General features: G+C 38.7%; 5 protein-coding genes and 1 non-coding gene across 6 annotated transcripts; 3 read left to right on the top strand and 3 right to left on the bottom strand.

The window, feature by feature from the left end:
- TRNAA-AGC lies at window positions 144-216 on the top strand. The gene has a single exon. It is a non-coding gene; the product is annotated as a tRNA-Ala (tRNA).
- LOC18781837 (pentatricopeptide repeat-containing protein At3g26782, mitochondrial) lies at window positions 172-2,584 on the top strand. The gene has a single exon (XM_007216316.2). It carries the CDS (start codon window positions 430-432, stop codon window positions 2,560-2,562), a length of 2,133 nt encoding a protein of 710 aa, XP_007216378.1. The 5' UTR covers window positions 172-429; the 3' UTR covers window positions 2,563-2,584.
- On the bottom strand, window positions 2,553-6,053 carry LOC18782689 (beta-amylase). The gene is made up of 8 exons (XM_007215060.2): window positions 5,738-6,053; window positions 5,097-5,165; window positions 4,577-4,975; window positions 4,319-4,483; window positions 3,961-4,224; window positions 3,654-3,863; window positions 3,026-3,265; window positions 2,553-2,946 (listed from the first exon to the last, which is right to left on the bottom strand). Exons 1-8 carry the CDS (start codon window positions 5,957-5,959, stop codon window positions 2,749-2,751), a joined length of 1,767 nt encoding a protein of 588 aa, XP_007215122.2. The 5' UTR covers window positions 5,960-6,053; the 3' UTR covers window positions 2,553-2,748.
- LOC109947844 (leucine-rich repeat extensin-like protein 3) lies at window positions 7,278-8,350 on the top strand. Its single transcript, XM_020559058.1, has one exon. The coding sequence runs from the start codon at window positions 7,625-7,627 to the stop codon at window positions 8,237-8,239; it is 615 nt and encodes a 204-aa protein (XP_020414647.1). The 5' UTR covers window positions 7,278-7,624; the 3' UTR covers window positions 8,240-8,350.
- LOC18783154 (uclacyanin 1) lies at window positions 10,933-12,166 on the bottom strand. Its single transcript, XM_007216187.2, has 2 exons — window positions 11,810-12,166; window positions 10,933-11,681 (listed from the first exon to the last, which is right to left on the bottom strand). Exons 1-2 carry the CDS (start codon window positions 11,976-11,978, stop codon window positions 11,128-11,130), a joined length of 723 nt encoding a protein of 240 aa, XP_007216249.1. The 5' UTR covers window positions 11,979-12,166; the 3' UTR covers window positions 10,933-11,127.
- On the bottom strand, window positions 14,167-16,925 carry LOC18783917 (cysteine-rich receptor-like protein kinase 10). Its single transcript, XM_020559083.1, has 7 exons — window positions 16,103-16,925; window positions 15,807-15,929; window positions 15,484-15,623; window positions 15,195-15,405; window positions 14,852-15,089; window positions 14,623-14,764; window positions 14,167-14,517 (listed from the first exon to the last, which is right to left on the bottom strand). Exons 1-7 carry the CDS (start codon window positions 16,923-16,925, stop codon window positions 14,167-14,169), a joined length of 2,028 nt encoding a protein of 675 aa, XP_020414672.1.

Here is an 18,480-nt window from a genome sequence, read left to right as displayed (position 1 = left end):
AGCCCACACAGAAACAAACAAACTAAACAATATGATGTGAATATGGTAACATAACATTCATCATAAAATTGATGCGTCTCTTACAATTGCTAACAAGTGGTTTATTTATTTATATAAGAAATAGGTGCATTAAAAAATCAAATGGGGATGTAGCTCAGATGGTAGAGCGCTCGCTTAGCATGCGAGAGGTACGGGGATCGATACCCCGCATCTCCAGATTATTTCCTTTTTTTTTTTCACAAATTTTGTTACTGCAGATTCAATTCAAGAGATAGAAGCTCAAAAACCTCAAAACTTGTTTTTAACAAAACTAAAATGCCCGCCACCTTCTACTCTTCTACTTCTACTACACCCACACTGCCGTAGTATTCGATTGCTTCTGAAGGTTTTTTTTAATTCTTTATTTTACGTTTTCCAAATTCATTTGTCATGAATGGCGGCAATAGCAATCTCAAACTCCTCAAGAAATCTCTCTGCACCACCACTGTCCATTTCAAGGAACAACCTCTCAGCCCGCCACTCACTTCCCTACAATGTGGGAAGATCTTGCAATCGCTCACCAACACCAAATCTTTCCCAAAAGGCCAGAAACTCCATGCCCTCATGGTCACTTCTGGCAATCTCCTAAACAATACATATCTAAGTACGAAACTCGCTGCTTTTTACGCAAACTGCGGCAGGATGGCCCAAGCCCAGGTGATTTTTGATGGTATTCTGTTGAAAAATTCGTTCTTGTGGAATTTCATGATTAGGGGATATGCTTGTAATGAATGCTCATTAAAGGCTCTTGTTTTGTACCGTGAAATGCTTAGTTTTGGACAAAAGGCGGACAATTTTACGTACCCTTTTGTTCTTAAGGCGTGCGGTGATCTGTTGCTTGTGGAAACTGGGAGGAGAGTTCATAGTGAGGTTGTGGTTAGCGGGTTGGAGTCAGATATTTATGTGGCTAATGCTCTTCTTGCAATGTACTCGAAATTTGGGCATATGGGATTGGCGAGGATGCTGTTTGATAGAATGCTTGAGAGAGATTTAATTTCTTGGAACACAATGATTTCGGGTTATGTGAAGAATAATAATCCGAGAAAGGCTTTAGAAGTTTTTGAGGAAATGGGAAAGGCTGGATTAAAAGCAGATGGCACAACATTGCTTGGAATCCTCTCTGCTTGTGCTGAGTTGTTGGCCTTGAAGCTGGGGAAAGAAATTCATGCATATGTGGTTCGAAAGAGTGTTGAAATACATAATGAGTTTTTGACAAATTCTCTTATTGAGATGTATTGTAATTGCAAGTCTCTGGCTTATTCAAGGCGATTATTTGATGGGGTGAAATGGAAAGATACCGTGTCATGGAACTGTATGATTAGAGGCTATGAGCAGAATGGAGATGCTTTTGAAAGCTTAAGACTTTTCTGTCGAATGGTTATGGAAGGTGCAGAGGTTGATGAGGTAACTATTATAACTATACTGGGAGCTTGTGACCAGATCAATGCCTTGCAATTTGGCATGTCTGTTCATTCATGCCTCGTCAAGAAAGGCTTTGGTGCAAATATCATTGTGGGAACTGCCCTTATAGACATGTATTCTAAATGTGGAAGTTTGTCTTGTTCACGTCGTGTTTTTGATGAAATTCCCAGAAAAAACTTGGTTGCTTGGAGTGCTATGATTTCAGGATATGGGGCTCATGGGAGGGGAGAAGAGGCTATCTCCTGCTATCATGAACTGGTAGCAAACAATTTTACTCCAGATGAGGGGGTTCTTACTTCGGTTTTGTCAGCATGTAGCCATGCAGGCCTAGTCAACGAGGGGAAACATATTTTCAACAGAATGACCATAGAATACAATGTGAAGCCTGGGCTTGCTCACTATTCATGTCTGGTGGATCTTCTGGGAAGAGCAGGGCATGTGGATGAAGCATATGAGCTCATTAAGACCATGGAAGTAAAACCTAGCAGTGATATATGGGCTGCATTTCTTTCTGCTTGCAGGCTACACAAAAATGTCAAGCTGGCGGAGGTTTCAGCGCAAAAGGTTTTTGAAATGCATCCAAAAGGAGTGGGGAGCTACATTTGCCTTTCCAATATTTATGCTTCTGAGAAGCGGTGGGATGATGTGGAAAGAGTGAGAGCCATGGTGAGAAGTAAGGGACTGAAAAAACCACCTGGCTGCAGCTTTGTGGAGGTAGATAAGATGGTTCATAGGTTCTTAGTTGGAGATAAGTCACACCCACAGACACATGATGTTTATGCCAAGTTAAAAGAGTTGAATCTGCGGCTCACGGAGGCTGGATACAAGCCTGACACCACTTCAGTGTTCTATGATGTTGAAGCAGAAGTAAAGGAGAAGATGCTTTGGGATCATAGTGAGAGATTGGCAATTGCTTTTGCCCTTATTAACACAGGACCAGGGACCACAATCAGGATTACCAAGAATCTTCGTGTATGTAATGATTGCCACACAGTAACGAAAATGATTTCTGAGCTTATGAATCGAGAGATTGTAATGCGAGATATCCATAGGTTCCACCACTTTAGACATGGATTTTGCTCTTGTGGGGATTATTGGTGAACAGTCTTTTGTTATAAGACATCTCTACATTCATTCCATGGGAAATACAGATTCTTTTATTCACACAACAAACATCTCAAATTGTTTTGACATTGCCACATTATGCCAATTTATTGGTTATCCAGATCGAACCACCACTTTATTTAATTCATTACCAGCTACTTCTCTTCCCACTTGGCTGTTGTATCACTTAAATAGAGAAAATAATTTCCCTATCAAATTAGAAAGTAGACCACCACTGACACTCATATCTGTTTCCTTATCCCATGGGAATGCATCCTCTGCTTTGGTTGCTTCCATAAGTTGTTCGATTGAAATCTCTGGTTTTGACCGCTCCAAAGGACCTAGGTGGTGGTTGTACTTCTTTGGGTCTGGACAGTAATCCTGTAGAAAAGAGGGACGGAATGACATTTTTCACCATGAAAGAGCACATGCTTAAGGCACATACATGAAGATTGCTTACCTGATCAGCATGCATCTTCTTTACAAATGTCTTGAATAAGTTGAGATTCGGCTTTTGTAGTAGTTCATCAGACAAACGAAGGTATGTCACTCCATACATCCTCAATTTTGGTTGGCCGTCTCTATTGATGCCATTTGGTCTAGCATTTAACAGGATTTGATTATAAGCTGTACTGTCGTACCTTGAAAGTGCGTTTTCCCCTGCAACTTCTATGTTTTCTCTCCAACCTCCACTCAAAACCTGCACATGCATGTTGCAAACTATAATTTTCATCGTATGCAGTTGTACTTTTTGAAAGCATCATTAGAATAAATTTTTTTATTTGCTATTAAAGTGCTTTTTACTCTCCATATGTTCTTCAATTGAAGGGTATAAATTCGGTAAGAAGCATATTTGATATGTTCTAGCTAGAACCAGGGGTTTTACTGGAATTGGGGAATTGAATTTCATGTTTCTGATACTAATTGTCAACACAAAGAAAGATGTATTTTTGTAGGTTTTCCAGAAAAATCATTTTTGGCATGTTTTGAGGGGATTGTACAAGCAGATAACACTACATCAGCATTTTCTCAATGAGAAATGAAACTGAACAAGGAAAGCTGGTCTTAACAAAATTTTCACTTTTTACCTGCTGAACAAGTTCCTGAGGCGCACTTTTGGCATCAGCACTTTGTTCAGAGTCCCTCATCTCTAAACATGTGAAATTCAAAATAGCACGGTGCCTTGACAGCATCCTTGCTATAGGTCGGTACCCATCTCTATCTTTCAAGTTGTAGTATCCTGCAGTAAGCTCCGCGGCATGATTATCAGCTTTATACCACCAGTGGATTCCAGATACCTGTTTTGATAATCAATCATGAACTCTTGGATTAACATCAGGTGGAAGATGGTTTGTACTGCTAAATATGAGTTAGTTATGATATTAGAATATTTACTTTGGCTGCTAGCTTTAATTTACACCCCACAAAAGCTTTGTTGGCTTCATCCAGGATCTGATCACCATGGCTCAGTAATTTGTTAGAGTACCAAGTCAAGAAGAACTTCCCTTTCTCAGTAAGGTATGTCCCGTTTGATTTGAAGAACTCTGTAGATTCAGGAGCGTCATTGTATTCTCCTGCATTATCTGGCAACTCCCATTCAGGATGACCTGCAGCTGTTGCAGCCTCTTTGAAGTCTGCTTGGAGATACTTGTCATAGCACTGCAATATGAAATAGGTAATGTGTTTTGAACTTAATTTTGCTTGAATAGGGCCAATAAGCAATAGGATTGTCAAATTAGTAAATCAGTCCCACCTGAAATTCTCCAATGCCTGGGAAAACCCATCCTTGACTTTCTGGATAAGAGGGATACCTGAGCTCTCCTGCAGGGCCAAGCCCCACTTCAATGTCTATAATAAGTCCAGTTTCTAGAAAATCTGCAATGTTCTCTCTGAAGCTCTTCATATAATCACTATATATCTGTAATATAACGATTAACATATACGTCACCATAAAAGAATGAATACTAGCTGACTACGTGAAGATAACACTTTGAAATCTTGTGAAGCTTACCTCCACAGCAGTTCGTCCACTAAAGAGACGCCGGTTATCCACACCTAGAGTGAGGTATTCTGGGTTCCTGTTACCTTTGAGATTGGTATAAAAGATATCAGGGTCCGATTCTCCGATATCAAGTACCCACTGGGGGAGTGGGATGGTTACAACATCTCCTACATTCCCACCACATTGGTGGAATGACATTATAGCTTGTAATTTCAACTCGCATTCCTGAACTGCTTGAAACAAGCTCCTGTAAGCAGTCCAATCATACTGCTTAGGTCCTTTGGATTCTATGATCCCCCACCACACATCTATCATGACCCCATCAATACCTGCTGCTCGTAGCTCCTTCAGCTCTTTCACGAGTTTGTCTTTGTCTTCTAAAACGTTATCAACCGTAATAACTCCCAACTGGTATGAAGAAAAATTGAAAGAAAAATTAGCGCTTTTGCTCAGCGATGATTATTATATTTTATAGTAGAGTGCATGCATAACATGTCAGTGAATAGAAGAAGAATTGTTTATGACTTACAGGGAGCATCACAAAGATTGGCACATAATTTCTGAGCATCTTTACTTCATAAGTGAGAGTAGTTGTAGCCTGCATTGTTGAGTAAGAGAAGAAGTTTTAGGCGTAATTTCTCTGACAGGATGAGACTGGTGCAAAATACTACTCCAGCATGTTGCCTTTTATAGAAAATAGATTGCTATCTTGATGACCAAAAAAGCAAAAAAGAAAAAAGAAAAAAAATAAAGCACTTGACCTTATCTTTGCATGAAAATGGGTGCATAAATTATTGCTGGCCCCTAATGGGGGCCATATCAGCTAAAATCCACATGGTTACTTTGTTTGCATTCTGTATCTGCCATTTGGGCCACTTCTAAGAGTCTGATCCATACATGCCCTCAAACATCTTTACAAAAGTAGGTCATAGATGCATGATACAATGGGTATTAAGGTCATTTCAGCCCTCATGGGCTATAGGACCATACCTACCATAAATTAATCCTAAAGTAAAAAAATAAACTTGGAAGTGGCTCACTTCCTTCAACACATGTTCAAGGCAAATAAAGTTATTTCAAACCCATTATTTTGTTTTTGTCAATATCTCAAACTCATAAGATATTTATGGCAGAATTTGTACATGAGAAAATTGTGAGGCAGTTACTTACCTTTGGTTCTGTGGTGGAAATTTCGAATGCCACAGCTTGCGGAGGGCTTCTGCTGATTATACTGCGGGAGCTGAATGTAGGAGCATTCTTCGTTCCTTGCCTCCATACTTTACTTGCTCCTTCTGCATTCTCAGGTACATTTATGAAAAGAACATTTGGGCAGAAGCACCTGCTGTGAAGCCTTATTTTCTCTCCCAAACTACCTAGAGTTACGCTTGTCATGGCGCCGATTATATATATGGCTTATTTTTACGTGTAGCATAGGGGTTTTGTGTCTAATTCCTAATCCTATTTTCTTGCATGAAAACTCTGCTTTCTTGTTTCTTACATTGATAGATTATATAGGTTATGCTTATGGAATATTTCTGGAGACTTCTGGTTCCAAAACGCAAAGAGAAGAGACGGTGGATGCAAAGTGAGTAGACAAACACGTACCATCCTACATTCTTTTCTGGCCATGCTTATTTTGATTATTGTCTTCTTTCAGGTCATTGTCTTCTCGATTTTTTGTGGAATTGAGAGCATCTGCTGTAGGATAGGAACAAAAATGAAAACTGTAAATGAAAAAAACAAACTAAAAATGAATTTCCCGATTTGTATTCCTTATAAAAATAGGGATTTGTTAATTGTGATACGAAGATTACCCCTTCAAAATAATTAGATATTGCAGAAGCTAATAATTTTGGAAATTGGGCTAGACCCTGATGAATAATCAAAGTTTTCTTTTTATCTTATGTTAGCTAAACTCAAACTAGGAAACTCTTTTGATCAAGAAATTTTTATGTGTTCCGGGTAAATCACGTGGTTGGTGTATCGTCCAATTTTTTTTTTTTTTTTTTTGGGGTCATTTGTATATAACTAATTTTGGGGAAAAACTGATTTCCAATATGCTCATGAAAGAAAACAGGTAATTCTTTTATTTTATTTTATATATATTATAATTATAAAGAGAATTAAAAAGAATTTTGTTTTTGCTTGGGTTTGGTTGCATGACAGAAAGCCCATGATATACAAGACTATGAATTTAGTCCAAAAGCAACCCACAAAGTAAAAGTGCTTTTGAAAACATTGGAAGCCCGTCAGACAAGATTGTAAATAAGAGCAAACCAAGGGTGATTTTGATTATAAGCAAGTCTTCCAGCTCAATCCCAAGAGAAATGACATGGCACTCTGTCAAACATAGTTGGCGGCTCGCCTCCCAACATATCCTCTTCAACGGCTTTACTTTAATGTCCCCTTATGTACTAACCAGACTCGTTTAGTACTGATTAAATACTCCTCACCTTTTCATCCACATACCCAAAAGAGCCTCTCTCCTCTGAATGAACACCATGTGAGTGATTAATTGCAAGACCAAAAGCAAGTTTCCATTGATATACCAAAAATGCGCCTCTCTTCTGAATTAACACCATGGGTGATCAATTGCAAGAACGAGAGCGAGGTCTATAACTTAAGTGATTAATAGCAATTATCCATGATCTTGTATTTGAACCTCCTTCCTCAATGACGTTCATATTAAAAAATAATTGACAAGACTAAGGGTATTTTGGGAAAGTCACTCTCTGCAACAATGCAGCTAAGCTAATGGTACTTGGCGTCGGCAAATGGCAAGAACAAAGCCATGCTACCTTTTCTTTTGATCTGAATTGAAGTTGGGCTTCACGTGCCACACTTAATTCTCTCCCAAATCCTAAAATCCACAAAAGCCAAAAAAAAAAGACCAAAACCAAAATGCACACTCACACTCACACTCACCCTCACTCTCTTCTCTCGTCTTCTTCACCATGAGAAGAAGACGAAAAGGACCCAACAAACCCCACCACCCCCATTCTATCTGTCAATCTCTCAGACTCTGAACCAGAAAACCCAGAAAAAGGAAATACGAAAATGTGCTATGTGGGAAAAGCAACAAAGATCTTCATTTTCGTAGTCACAGTGCTTGTGGTTCTTGGGCTCGTTTTGGGATTTGGGGTTTTGCGGCATGGCCTCCAGAAAACCCACAAATGCTCCGCCGATTCAGACTCTTGCCACTCTCTCTCTTCTCCTCCTCTCATCTTCCCCAACCCCAATTCCAGTTCGAACCAGCCCAACCCACCATCCACAGATCCCACCTTGACACAGCCCAGCCCACCTACCCCCAATTTTAACCCACCTCCACCTAACCCAGATTCAAACCAGCCTCCGCCGACCTCAATTTCAAGCCCACCTCCTCCACCGACCTCAATTCAAACCCCACCTCCTCCGGCGACCCCAATTCAAACTCCACCTCCTCCGGCGACCCCAATTCAAACTCCACCTCCTCCGGCGACCCCAATTCAAACTCCACCTCCGCCAGACCCAACTCTCAATCCGCCATCTTCTCGCCTCCGCCGGCTTCAACGGCGCAGCCGCCGTTCAATCCACCAAGGCAGCTCAGGTGACGCAGGCCCTGTTCCATGCTTAGCTCCAATTTCGTCTGCAAATTCATTTCCCCACAATTTTTTCTCTTTTTCATCTCTTTGATTCTTATTATTGGATGGGTGGGTTGGGTTCAGATTGTACATAATGTGTTTGTTGATTTTGTAACGGTGGATTTGATTTGGAGAGGAAAGAGAGCATCTTTGTCAACAGCAGTCAGTCTGTGTGTTCTTCTTTTCTTACAATGACGACTTTTTCTTTTTCTTTTCATCTTTTGGTGGATTTCGATGTCCGTCTATTTGCCGCCTGTCAATCAGGTTGACTACGTTGTGTACATTGTGGTATCATACAATCATATGTTCTGGATAATAGAGTACCACCAAATTCGTTCTAAAAACCACAATGTTGTTGCAATATTTATACTAACTAATATGCAAATAAAATGAAAAATTATGAAGTTATTTCATAAAAATAATCACTGTTATTATACAAACTAAACATTGGAATGAGAATAAAAATTATTTTTCTAATTAGCATAACCATCATTTTCAAGTACGTTAACAAGAATTACTCATTCTCATTCACAATAAAGGATGTAGAGAGTTCCAAATTATATTGAAAGGAGCCAACTTCTTCTGCACGTGGGTCAAAATATAGTGACTATATTGTGGCGACGACATCGTTTCACAACGACTGTTTCCACATCACAAAATAAACTAACAATCTTGAGAAAAAAGAGTCATTTGACACTCTTCTCAACTTAGAAATGTTGTCCTCATTCATATTTGTATTTTGATTTTTGTGTAGTATATCATTAGTTTTGACCTTTCTAGTGCATACACAAACCAAAAAGTTAAAATTTACAGCGAATTTGGGAGGATCAAGGAATTTGGTATTTATCAAATAATGAGGGAGGAACAACGAATTTGGTATTTATCACATAGATTCCATTACTTGTGTCACTTCTACTAATGAATTGTGCATTGGAGTATTTTATGAGGCAACTTTCATACCAAATTATAGCACCTCGACTAGAAGGACAACGTTTGAGAAGATGCTTCACGTATGCATGTTTTGCAACGAGTGAGCATTGGGCTAGCCCAAATGTATGATTCAGTCCATCTTTAGAAGTTCTGTCCCCTCGAAATCCTAAAGATGAAATACTGTTGGTTGGTTAATCTTTCCGTTAGTAACAAATTCAAGTTCTTATCATATATCGTCCCAAAGGTGGAAACTTTTCCTCACTAAAACAGTTATGTCCCACATGAGGAGTTTCGAGGGTCGCATGTAGAAAAAGGGAGAAAGATACGAGAGTCAAACAGATGAACGATCGTTATCATTTATCGCATCTCCCTCAGCTTCATCAGCCCCAAACTCATCCCAATGAAGCAGGTGGGTTCCTCTGCTCTGAACAGATCATCAATTGATTCAACTCCATGGAACAGATCATCAGTTACAAAGTGAATCCAAGAAGCTGAAAGAGACCATTGAGTCTTTGCAAGCAAATATTAAAGAATTGAAGGCGAGCTTTACTTCCTCATGCCTACTTAGTTTTCAGAAACTGAACTACTTGAATGCTTTGTTTGTATGCATCTCATCTTTTTCACCATGTCCTGAATACTAGAACCAGGTGAGTATGCATAACGGTTTTTAGTTTCTGTGTCTCTACACAGGCTGAGAAGAGTGAACTTCAAGATGAGAAGCAGAGGCTAAGGGTAGAAAAAGAGAAGTCGGAGCAGCAAGTCATAGCCATGAGTACACAAAATGGCATTCTACCTCATTGTCCTGCTCTCTCTACTGCATTCGCAGTTTGAGCGCAAGCTTCTGGAAACAAGCTGATGCCTTTCATAAGTTACCCTGGTGTTCCCATGCGGCAATTCATGTCCCCTGATATGTAGTTGACATATCACAGGATCATATCATTCGCCCTCCTACGGCGTAAGCGTAGAGTGCAGGGCATCCATAATTTGTTCACTGTCACATCTCGAACAAAAATGTTCATTTGTCCTAAATATCTATCGTTGTTTTCAACTACAGTAGTTCAACAAAGGCATGTACAAATCTGTAACAGATGTTTTGTTCATCATCTTTAAGCAATTTACTTTTTCAAATAACGGCATGGATCTCAATTATAGCATGTGCTGCAAATGGATCAAGAATCATGTTAGAGTGCACTTGCCCAAATCTCCATCATCAGCAAATTGATCAAGTAATGATTAGCAGGGAAATACAACCTAGGGGTTTTGTGGACGCCACCATACAGAAGGATTCTGCATTGATTGAATTCAATTGGTTTTTCCTGCATTTGATCTTACAATGCCTATGATTGCAACGTAATATTTTTGGCGCTTTCTCAGAGGACTGCTTGTATTTGAATGGGTTTGTGCCATCAAGGCTTCAACAGGTTTGGAAAAAGAGCATGTGAGGAAATGGTGGGGTGGCAGTTGGCAGAGGGTTTGTTATATATTTGCTTCTTAAAAGATTTTGAAAACAGAACAAAACAGGGTGTATTGACCAGTGCTGCCGTTGGGTCTGCTACAAGTTAAACAATGGTGTTGCAGTTGGCTACTAGCATACTATGATGTTTGTTGTCACTTTGTGGCGTTGCAGTGAAGTTCATACAGTTAATGGGGTATTTCTATTTTCCAGCAATCTCGAATGTTTCAATTAATCGATAGTCGGTCCATGACAAATGTTATTTAGCACTCTTCATGTATGTTGATGATCTCTTGAATCAAACAGTTTATCAGACCTTAAAATGGTTTCTTAGTTATAGTTTCTGTAGTATTATAGCAGTCTGATCCAAAACGGCTGAGCATGCTGGTTCAAGCCCTAACATTCATTTCTTCTAAATAGTAAAACACTTCTTTTCCAAATGCAAAAGGAAGCAATCATAAAATTGGAATAAAATGCACAAGAAATTTTGTCACACAGAAAACCCAATGAACATAAACTTCTTCACAAACAATCTAAATCTTCCTTTGTTTAAAAGCCTAGGGGGATAGAAACAACATGATCACAACAGCACTGAACCCCACAGTGAGACTTGCCTGGAGGCTGCCTAATTTGCAGTTAAGTGATGAGGAAGATGGTTGTGCTGAAGATCCGGTTCGAGAGATGGAAGTAGGAGCTTCAGTTGAAGGAATGTCGGTTGGGTTTGATGCAGGACTGATGGGCAACTCAGATGGCAAAGCAGGGGACAAAGTGGGAGCAGATTCTGGTGATTGTACCGGTGAGGCACTCGAAGCTTCTGGAGCCAATGGAGTGTCCACGGAAGAAGGGGCTGGGATTGAAGGAGATTCTTGTGGAGCAGGGCTCAGAGGAGAAGCAGTTGGTGCAGTAGAAGGTGCAAGAGTGTCCACTTCTAGCTTCATTCCTTGGCTACAATGTCCAGTTGTTCCACAGATGAAGTACCTCTTGCCTGGAGAAGACAGAGGAATGGTAGTGCTGCCACCACTGTAAGACTGAATTGAGTTACTTGCTTGGCAAGAATCATAGTCTGCCTTTGGAACTTCAACCACATCATGGCTTGGTGCGTACTGAAAATCTGCGCACATAATAAAGATACCAATTTCTTAATTCAAGTATAGGAAAATAAGTAAAATCAGCGTAAAAATTGTCCCATATTATATAAGATGTTCCTTGTCAATATCTTTCGGTGTGTAAATAACTTACTGAGATTATCTCCTACTAAGAATGTCTGGGATGATGCCCAAGTTTGAAGGTCGGTAGTCGAATCCCACCCGCCATTCGGACCTCCTACATTGTAACTGGCTGCCATGGCCAATTCTATGAGCATGGTCACAACAACCAAGCTCACTAATGTTGTTCTTGAAGCTGCCATATTTTTGCTTAGTGGTAGAAAGGGAAAAGAAGTTGAAGGGTAGAATGAGAGGGCAGAGAGTCAACCACATAGATCTCCACTTAGGAACTTCATTTTTATAGACGTTCAAGGAGAAGGGAGAAGACACGTAAGAGCGAAGATAATATTGGTTTGTGGTTTAGTTGTTTGAGTTGGTCAAGTATCATGATATAAGGCAGTGACAGGTTGTTCGCTCTTGGATACCAATATTATTCTTCCTTCTTTTTTTCTGCTACAACTATCATATTTTTTTTCTTGTTGTAGACTACATATATATATATATATATTTTTGTGAAGAAACGGGACTAAAGCCTGACAAAGAAACTAAACAATGACTCAAGCCCTACAGACTCCAAGTAAATCTTCACTAAAAAAAGACCTACATATTGAAATTGAAGTAACAGTTAAACTTTTGGAGGCATTTTAATCGTGATATAGTTTAATGTGAACTATCCGAGCAATGAATGTGGGTTCATATATTCAGGTTCTTGACATGATTGAAATTATCTTTGTAATTAAATTCTGTGAATTCAAAGAAAAAAAAAGGACCAAAAGTATACAGTGGAGTGGTTTATGGCATCCACGTTAAAGGACAGGGTGGGTGACTTCATCTTAATGTTCAGTAGGTGTATCCTTTCTGGCCAACGTTTAGTAGGTGTATCTTTTTTGGCCAACGTTTAGTAGGTATATATCGATACACCTAATCTAATAATCCAACCCAGAATCTCAAGGAATTTGTACATATATACAGCAGTTTTTTTTTTACCTTTCTGTTTTTCTTTAAGAACTTAGAAAAATATAGACACATGTCGTTCTCAAATCTTTGAACAATTAACCAAACCAAAGACCCCATCTTCTCTTTCACAAGAAAGACACATAGCTTCATAAGAATATGATTAAGGCAAGTGGGGTTTGGTTGAAAAGGAGAAGTTGGGTGCTTTTGGAACGAAAAAGAATTCCGGGGGGCAAATGATGATGAATAGGCAAATCATGTTTGATGTGCCACTACCACATAAACCTTTTCCTCCTCCAAAGGGAATAGGCAAAGGAGTAAGAAGAAGAGAGTCCCAACTGATCAGGATCCAAATACATACAGAAGATTATGATTAATTTGTTATTCATTTGATAAGCCACAACTGATCAGGATCCAACTTCTAGACTGCGCAATTAAATCGGTGCAGTTGATTTGCCTTTGTCACGAACTCTCCGCACACACCCGAACTACATGGACATTTTGGGAAACAAGACACTAGCTCTCCAAAAATACAAAAATTAGAAGCAAACAAAAAGAAACCCAAAATCGCAAGAAAAAAAAAAAACTAATCATCGACAAATGTGTAAAGTTGAAATATGACAAAACAATTTCCATAATAAACACGTCCACCACTCTTTCCATAACCAAATTTTTGAAGATCACATGTTACTTTATCAAGATATTTCTTACAAGAAATCTCGACAAGGTCCCTAGTACATTGAGCCTCACCATAAAGCCAGTTTAAGCGATATCTTGACATGCGAATACAATATTCGACTCATAGAAGCTTTAATAAGTTTTGATAAAAGTGCTTGAAGTGAAAATTACGCTAAAACAAAGGGAGTTTTGCTTGATAGTTGATACCACCAAAGAATTAAATGAAGCTATTTTTTTCAAAATGATCACACACCAAAAAAAAAAACAAAAACAAAAACAAACCATCCCCGACAATTAGTTGTTTGTTTTGTCGTTCAAAAATATTTTTAGATTACTGTTTTGACAGTTTGATTGAGCAAGTTCACGGTACTCATTCAAAAACTAATTTTTCTGGAGCAAATACTATTCTGGTGAAAGAAGCAGTCAAAGGTTACAAAACAGGCTAGTGGCTAGTGGCTAGTGGCCGGCCTACAGAACAAGAAAATAAATTGACTGTATTGTTGCTGCGAAACAAGTTGTTGTAATTAATTTGGATTGCTTATGATAATATGCACAATCTTTTGCTCGTCAACCTAATCACCACAAGAAAAGACAAAAAATTTGTCCAAACTTAACGGGTTTTAGTTGTCCTTCTTTAATTGACAATATGTGCACGAACAAAAAATTTGTACAACCAAAATAAGAAACAGTAGCAGAATCTACTTTCTGGCTGAAAAATACATTTCTAATTATTATGACATTGCAATTTGCAATTGCTAGCTAGCGAGGACAGAGTTCAGTGACTGTTATGTCATTTACTGATTGAGTTGCTTCTGCTAACTGATCAAGTTCTAATGCACCATAACTTTCGAGGCGAGCCACCGACTGCTGTGAGTCTGCAGAGCTCTCTTGCCGGACATAAAATGCTGGCTGTGACGGGACGGTGGAGTTTATGGTGTAACTATTGAGCATCATAACAACCTCAGACATGGTAGGTCTTTCAGCAGGAGCTTCTTGCACGCATAATAACCCAATGTGGAAGCACTTCAGAACTTCATATCTAGGCCACTGGTCACCCAATCTTGGATCCAATAACTCCAAAGCTGTTCCATTGGCCCAATGCTGCCACGCCTATATGACAATTTCCAAGTATTCAATTCAAGTCAATCTAACTTTAAGAAACATGTGCTCCGTCAATTTAACATATTGCTCCCATTTATTATTTTGCATACTTACATAACTTTGAAGATTTGAGAAATTGCGGAAGCTGGAATTCTTTCGACCTGTAATAATTTCCATAACCAAAACCCCAAAACTAAAGGCATCAGATTTAGTCGAAAATTTCCCATTTTTAGCATATTCCGGTGCCATGTATCCACTGCAAGTCATGAATAAATGAGTTAGAGAAGTGTATGTCAGGCAATAAACATTGTATTTCTAACTAGGAATTAAGTTTGTGACATACAAAGTACCAGAAATCCGATTTGTATTGCCATGAGTTTGGCTACCACAAAACAGTTTGGCTAAACCAAAATCAGATATTTTGGGATTCATCTCTTCGTCTAGCAGGATGTTGCTGGCTTTCAAATCTCGATGAACAATCCTAAGCTGAGAATCTTCATGCAGATAAAGTAGCCCTCTAGCAATTCCAACAATAATTTTGAACCTTCTTTCCCATTCTAAGCCAAATGGTCTCCTCTGATCTAGATACAAAGTTTAAGTTTCGGACAAACAGAATTTAATTGTGAACAAGAATGAATACCAAATCTACACTAAAGTGAACAACTCAGGGACCTTATAGTTCATACCAAACAAGATCTTGTCCAAGCTCCCATTGGGTAGGTATTCATAGACGAGTAGCTTCTCTTCATCTTCTAAGCAGAAGCCTAACAGTCTTACCAGATTCCGGTGCAGTAACTTAGCAACCAGCATCACTTCCGTTTTTAGTTCTGCTAGACCTTGCTCTGAACTACGTGACAGCCTCTTGACAGCTATTTCTTGTTCATCGGGCAGTGTTCCCTAGAGGTGCATATGGACAGTATCATTTACACTAATGTCAAATAGAGAATGCCCTGATTACGAATGAATTGTAAGTACCTTGTAAACTGGACCGAATCCACCTTCTCCAAGTTTATATGCTTCTGAGAAATTGTTGGTTGCGACTTTAAGTGATCTTAGTCCAATCAAAAGTGCATCCATGCTATTATTACCATCTTCAAGTAAATCAGGAACATCATCTACATGATAATATGCTCAGTTAATGTCTTGGGACATATAAAATGCAACAAGCACTGGCCTAAACAGAGAACTTTCAGCATATAAATCTCCACTAATTGGTCAAGATGTTAGAAGAAAGCTCAGATCTTACAGCTAGAAACGTGATTAAATTCTGTAATTGATAAGAGCTATGAGCTACTTACCAACCCCATTTCTCTTAGCCTTTTTCCAGAATAAGTAACCAGCACAGCCTGTGGCTAACACAGTCAATGCTAAAGCTAGTGGGATTACTATGATAAGGATGATTTTTGAATTGCTCTTCTTTCCTGCAAAAACATGAAATGATTGCATCTCTTATTCATATTTGATTGTTTGCGGGAAAAGCACTCAATTCATAATATTAAAACTTTATTATATGCTAATTAAATGAATCTGATAATTGATGCAATTGATTCATCGCAAGAAAAACATACTAATTTCAGGGATGTGTCAAAAGAACCTAAGAATTTACCAGCATGACTAGCCTTAGGCTCAAGCAAGGAAGGAGATGGAGGAGATGCCACTGGAGGTGGCTGATGCGCTATTGGTGACAGAAAAAATGAATATATCTCGTACCGAAGATAACAACTTTTGGAAATTAGTGTAGCCCCAACATATCCATCACAGCACTCAGGAACATGGCTGGCAATCTCTTGCAGGCAAGTTAAGCAGGTGTTTTCTGCTAAGTCTTGGGTGCACTGGGCCATGCCATATATATCATTAAAATCTGTGTAACTGGTGAACCCAAGATCAAATCTGGAAGGATTAGAAGCAGCTTTTGATGAAAGGTTCTTAACCAAGTTGCCTGACTGGCTTTTAAAAAGAGCAGGATCAGTTGCTGTCTTGGTGTTATGTAACTGTACTCCTGGAAAACTGTCGAAAGTAGAGAAGAAACGCTGAGCCGAATACTGTAACGAGCAATTTATATAACCAACCGAAGCCTCCTTCTGGCTAAAACAGAGTTGCCTTATCTCAGTTGCAGCTGTATTTGCACAAGCATGGCAATCAACTTTAGAGAGGTCTCCCCTGCACTGAACAAGGCCATAAACCACATCACTGTTCTCACCAATACTTGTGGTGTAGAATCCTGTTAGAGAAGCATTAGCAACAAGATAACTGAGGGTAAGGTTTAGGTTTTGCTCATAAAGACTCCCAGAAGTGTAATTCAAAGTAGTGTTACAGTTCGAAAACTGGTTGATCTTTTGGGCTATAGTGGGATGGGAAACTTGAAGAAGGCATAAAACAAAGAGAAAATAAGGAGCATATAATGCAAGAAATTGCATTTTACAAGATGATGAAGGATTGAAAGCAGAGAAAGGCGGCAAAGGGAAAAGCTGGATTTTCAGTGATGAATGCTAATCAATAGTTAAGCAAACAAGTGCGTTGACTTGTTCTTTTATTCTTTCCATAAAAAACATGGTTAGAATTTGAGCAAGTTGGACTTAGAATGATGGATGCAAGTCTGCTTATGTGGTGTTTTCTTAGAGGCCTTCATCAAACAGCTACGTTCGCATGATTTTAATATCATTAAGCTTTTCAACATCTAACTAAATCCAAATGTCTCGACTATGAAAGAGTAAAAGGTAACACCCTACACGACCATTCTCCATGTTCAATTGAAAACCAAGTTAAAAAAACTTCACCAGCAACATTATTATTCTGGTGTGAAAAAAGTATTCATTTCTTATTATAGTCAGAGGTTTGAAGCAACGACTTGGAAAACTCGGTCGTTGTGTTCTTCTTTTAAAGTAGAATCAGGCCCGGTCGGCCTACAGGGAAAAGACAATTGTCAGGAGATGTTTCTACAATACAACACAGTATAATTAATACTATTAATCTAATGATAATTAATCTTACTAATTATATTGTGTCATTAATCAACAAGGGTTTACTTCCACCACTCTGGGTTGAGTAAACCCAGAGTTATTAATTGATTCCAAGTCTTTTGTCGAACGTTAAAACGCTCACTATAAACCCTTCCAATCTCAATTGGCCGTGAAATCGCATTGTGAAAACATGTTTTACAATCACAACTAGAAAGGTCACTAGGGCATTGAACCGAAGTATGAATCTTTTCATATACTTCCACCGGCTCCAACACCCAGTTGTAGGCCTCATCATTTGGCCTGCGGGTCCATGGGCCTACGGGGTCCGGCCCGGCCGGATATGTTATGGGCTTTGAGATGGCCCGGTCTGCTTTGGACTGGGCTAGGCTTAGACTTGGGTGTCTGAAGCCCAGTCCGGCTCATAGGCCCAGCCCGATTAAGCCCAAGAAAGCCCGGCCCGGCCCGCCCACAAAAGCCCGACCCGTTAGGCTCGCATACATATATAATTATGTATAAATAAGAGTTTAGGTTTAGGATTATTTCACTTAAATCACACATACATAATTTGTTTCATTTCATTTACTTTTTTTTACTCATTTCTAGTTTATAATTGGATGATTAACACATTAATTTGTGTCAATTATTAATTCAACAATTATATATATATAAAAATAAGATGAACAACATATCACATCACCAAATATAATCCTATCACGAAACATAATCGTACCACTAAATATAATCATACTTTTCTTGAACACATCACCAAATATTCGCAAATTTATTCATACTATCCTTTAAAAAATATATTTTTTTGATACTTATTATTTTTTAAAACGTCTTACGGTCTAATTATGTAATAACCTCAAGAATAATACTTGATTTATTATTTTTGTGGAAAATCTTATTAAGTTGTGTGACTTTATTGGGTGTTTTATGAAATTGGTTTAATGTGAAAATATTGGAATTAAGTGAGTTTAATATCAAATTTAGACTAAAATGCCTTTATGAT

The sequence above is a fragment of the Prunus persica genome, chromosome G3 (genome assembly GCF_000346465.2).
Source record: "Prunus persica cultivar Lovell chromosome G3, Prunus_persica_NCBIv2, whole genome shotgun sequence".
NCBI lineage: Eukaryota > Viridiplantae > Streptophyta > Magnoliopsida > Rosales > Rosaceae > Prunus > Prunus persica.
The sequence above is the reverse complement of the archived record's forward strand: the minus strand, read 5'-3'. Positions and strand labels throughout refer to the sequence as shown.

Bases quoted from the DNA above. Each gene is read 5' to 3' on its own strand.
- LOC18781837 (XM_007216316.2), top strand. From the start codon at position 430: ATGAATGGCGGCAATAGCAATCTCAAACTCCTCAAGAAATCTCTCTGC.
- LOC18782689 (XM_007215060.2), bottom strand. From the start codon at position 5,959: ATGACAAGCGTAACTCTAGGTAGTTTGGGAGAGAAAATAAGGCTTCAC. The intron at 4,484-4,576 runs GTAAGCTTCACA...GTTATATTACAG, and splicing joins GTGGACGAACTGCTGTGGAG to ATATATAGTGATTATATGAA. The intron at 3,864-3,960 runs GTAAATATTCTA...TTATCAAAACAG, and splicing joins AATTAAAGCTAGCAGCCAAA to GTATCTGGAATCCACTGGTG.
- LOC109947844 (XM_020559058.1), top strand. From the start codon at position 7,625: ATGTGCTATGTGGGAAAAGCAACAAAGATCTTCATTTTCGTAGTCACA.
- LOC18783154 (XM_007216187.2), bottom strand. From the start codon at position 11,978: ATGGCAGCTTCAAGAACAACATTAGTGAGCTTGGTTGTTGTGACCATG. The intron at 11,682-11,809 runs GTAAGTTATTTA...TTATGTGCGCAG, and splicing joins CTTAGTAGGAGATAATCTCA to ATTTTCAGTACGCACCAAGC.
- LOC18783917 (XM_020559083.1), bottom strand. From the start codon at position 16,925: ATGCAATTTCTTGCATTATATGCTCCTTATTTTCTCTTTGTTTTATGC. The intron at 15,930-16,102 runs GTTCTTTTGACA...ATGTTTTTGCAG, and splicing joins TCATGCTGGTAAATTCTTAG to GAAAGAAGAGCAATTCAAAA. The intron at 14,765-14,851 runs GTATGTCACAAA...CATGACTTGCAG, and splicing joins AATCGGATTTCTGGTACTTT to TGGATACATGGCACCGGAAT.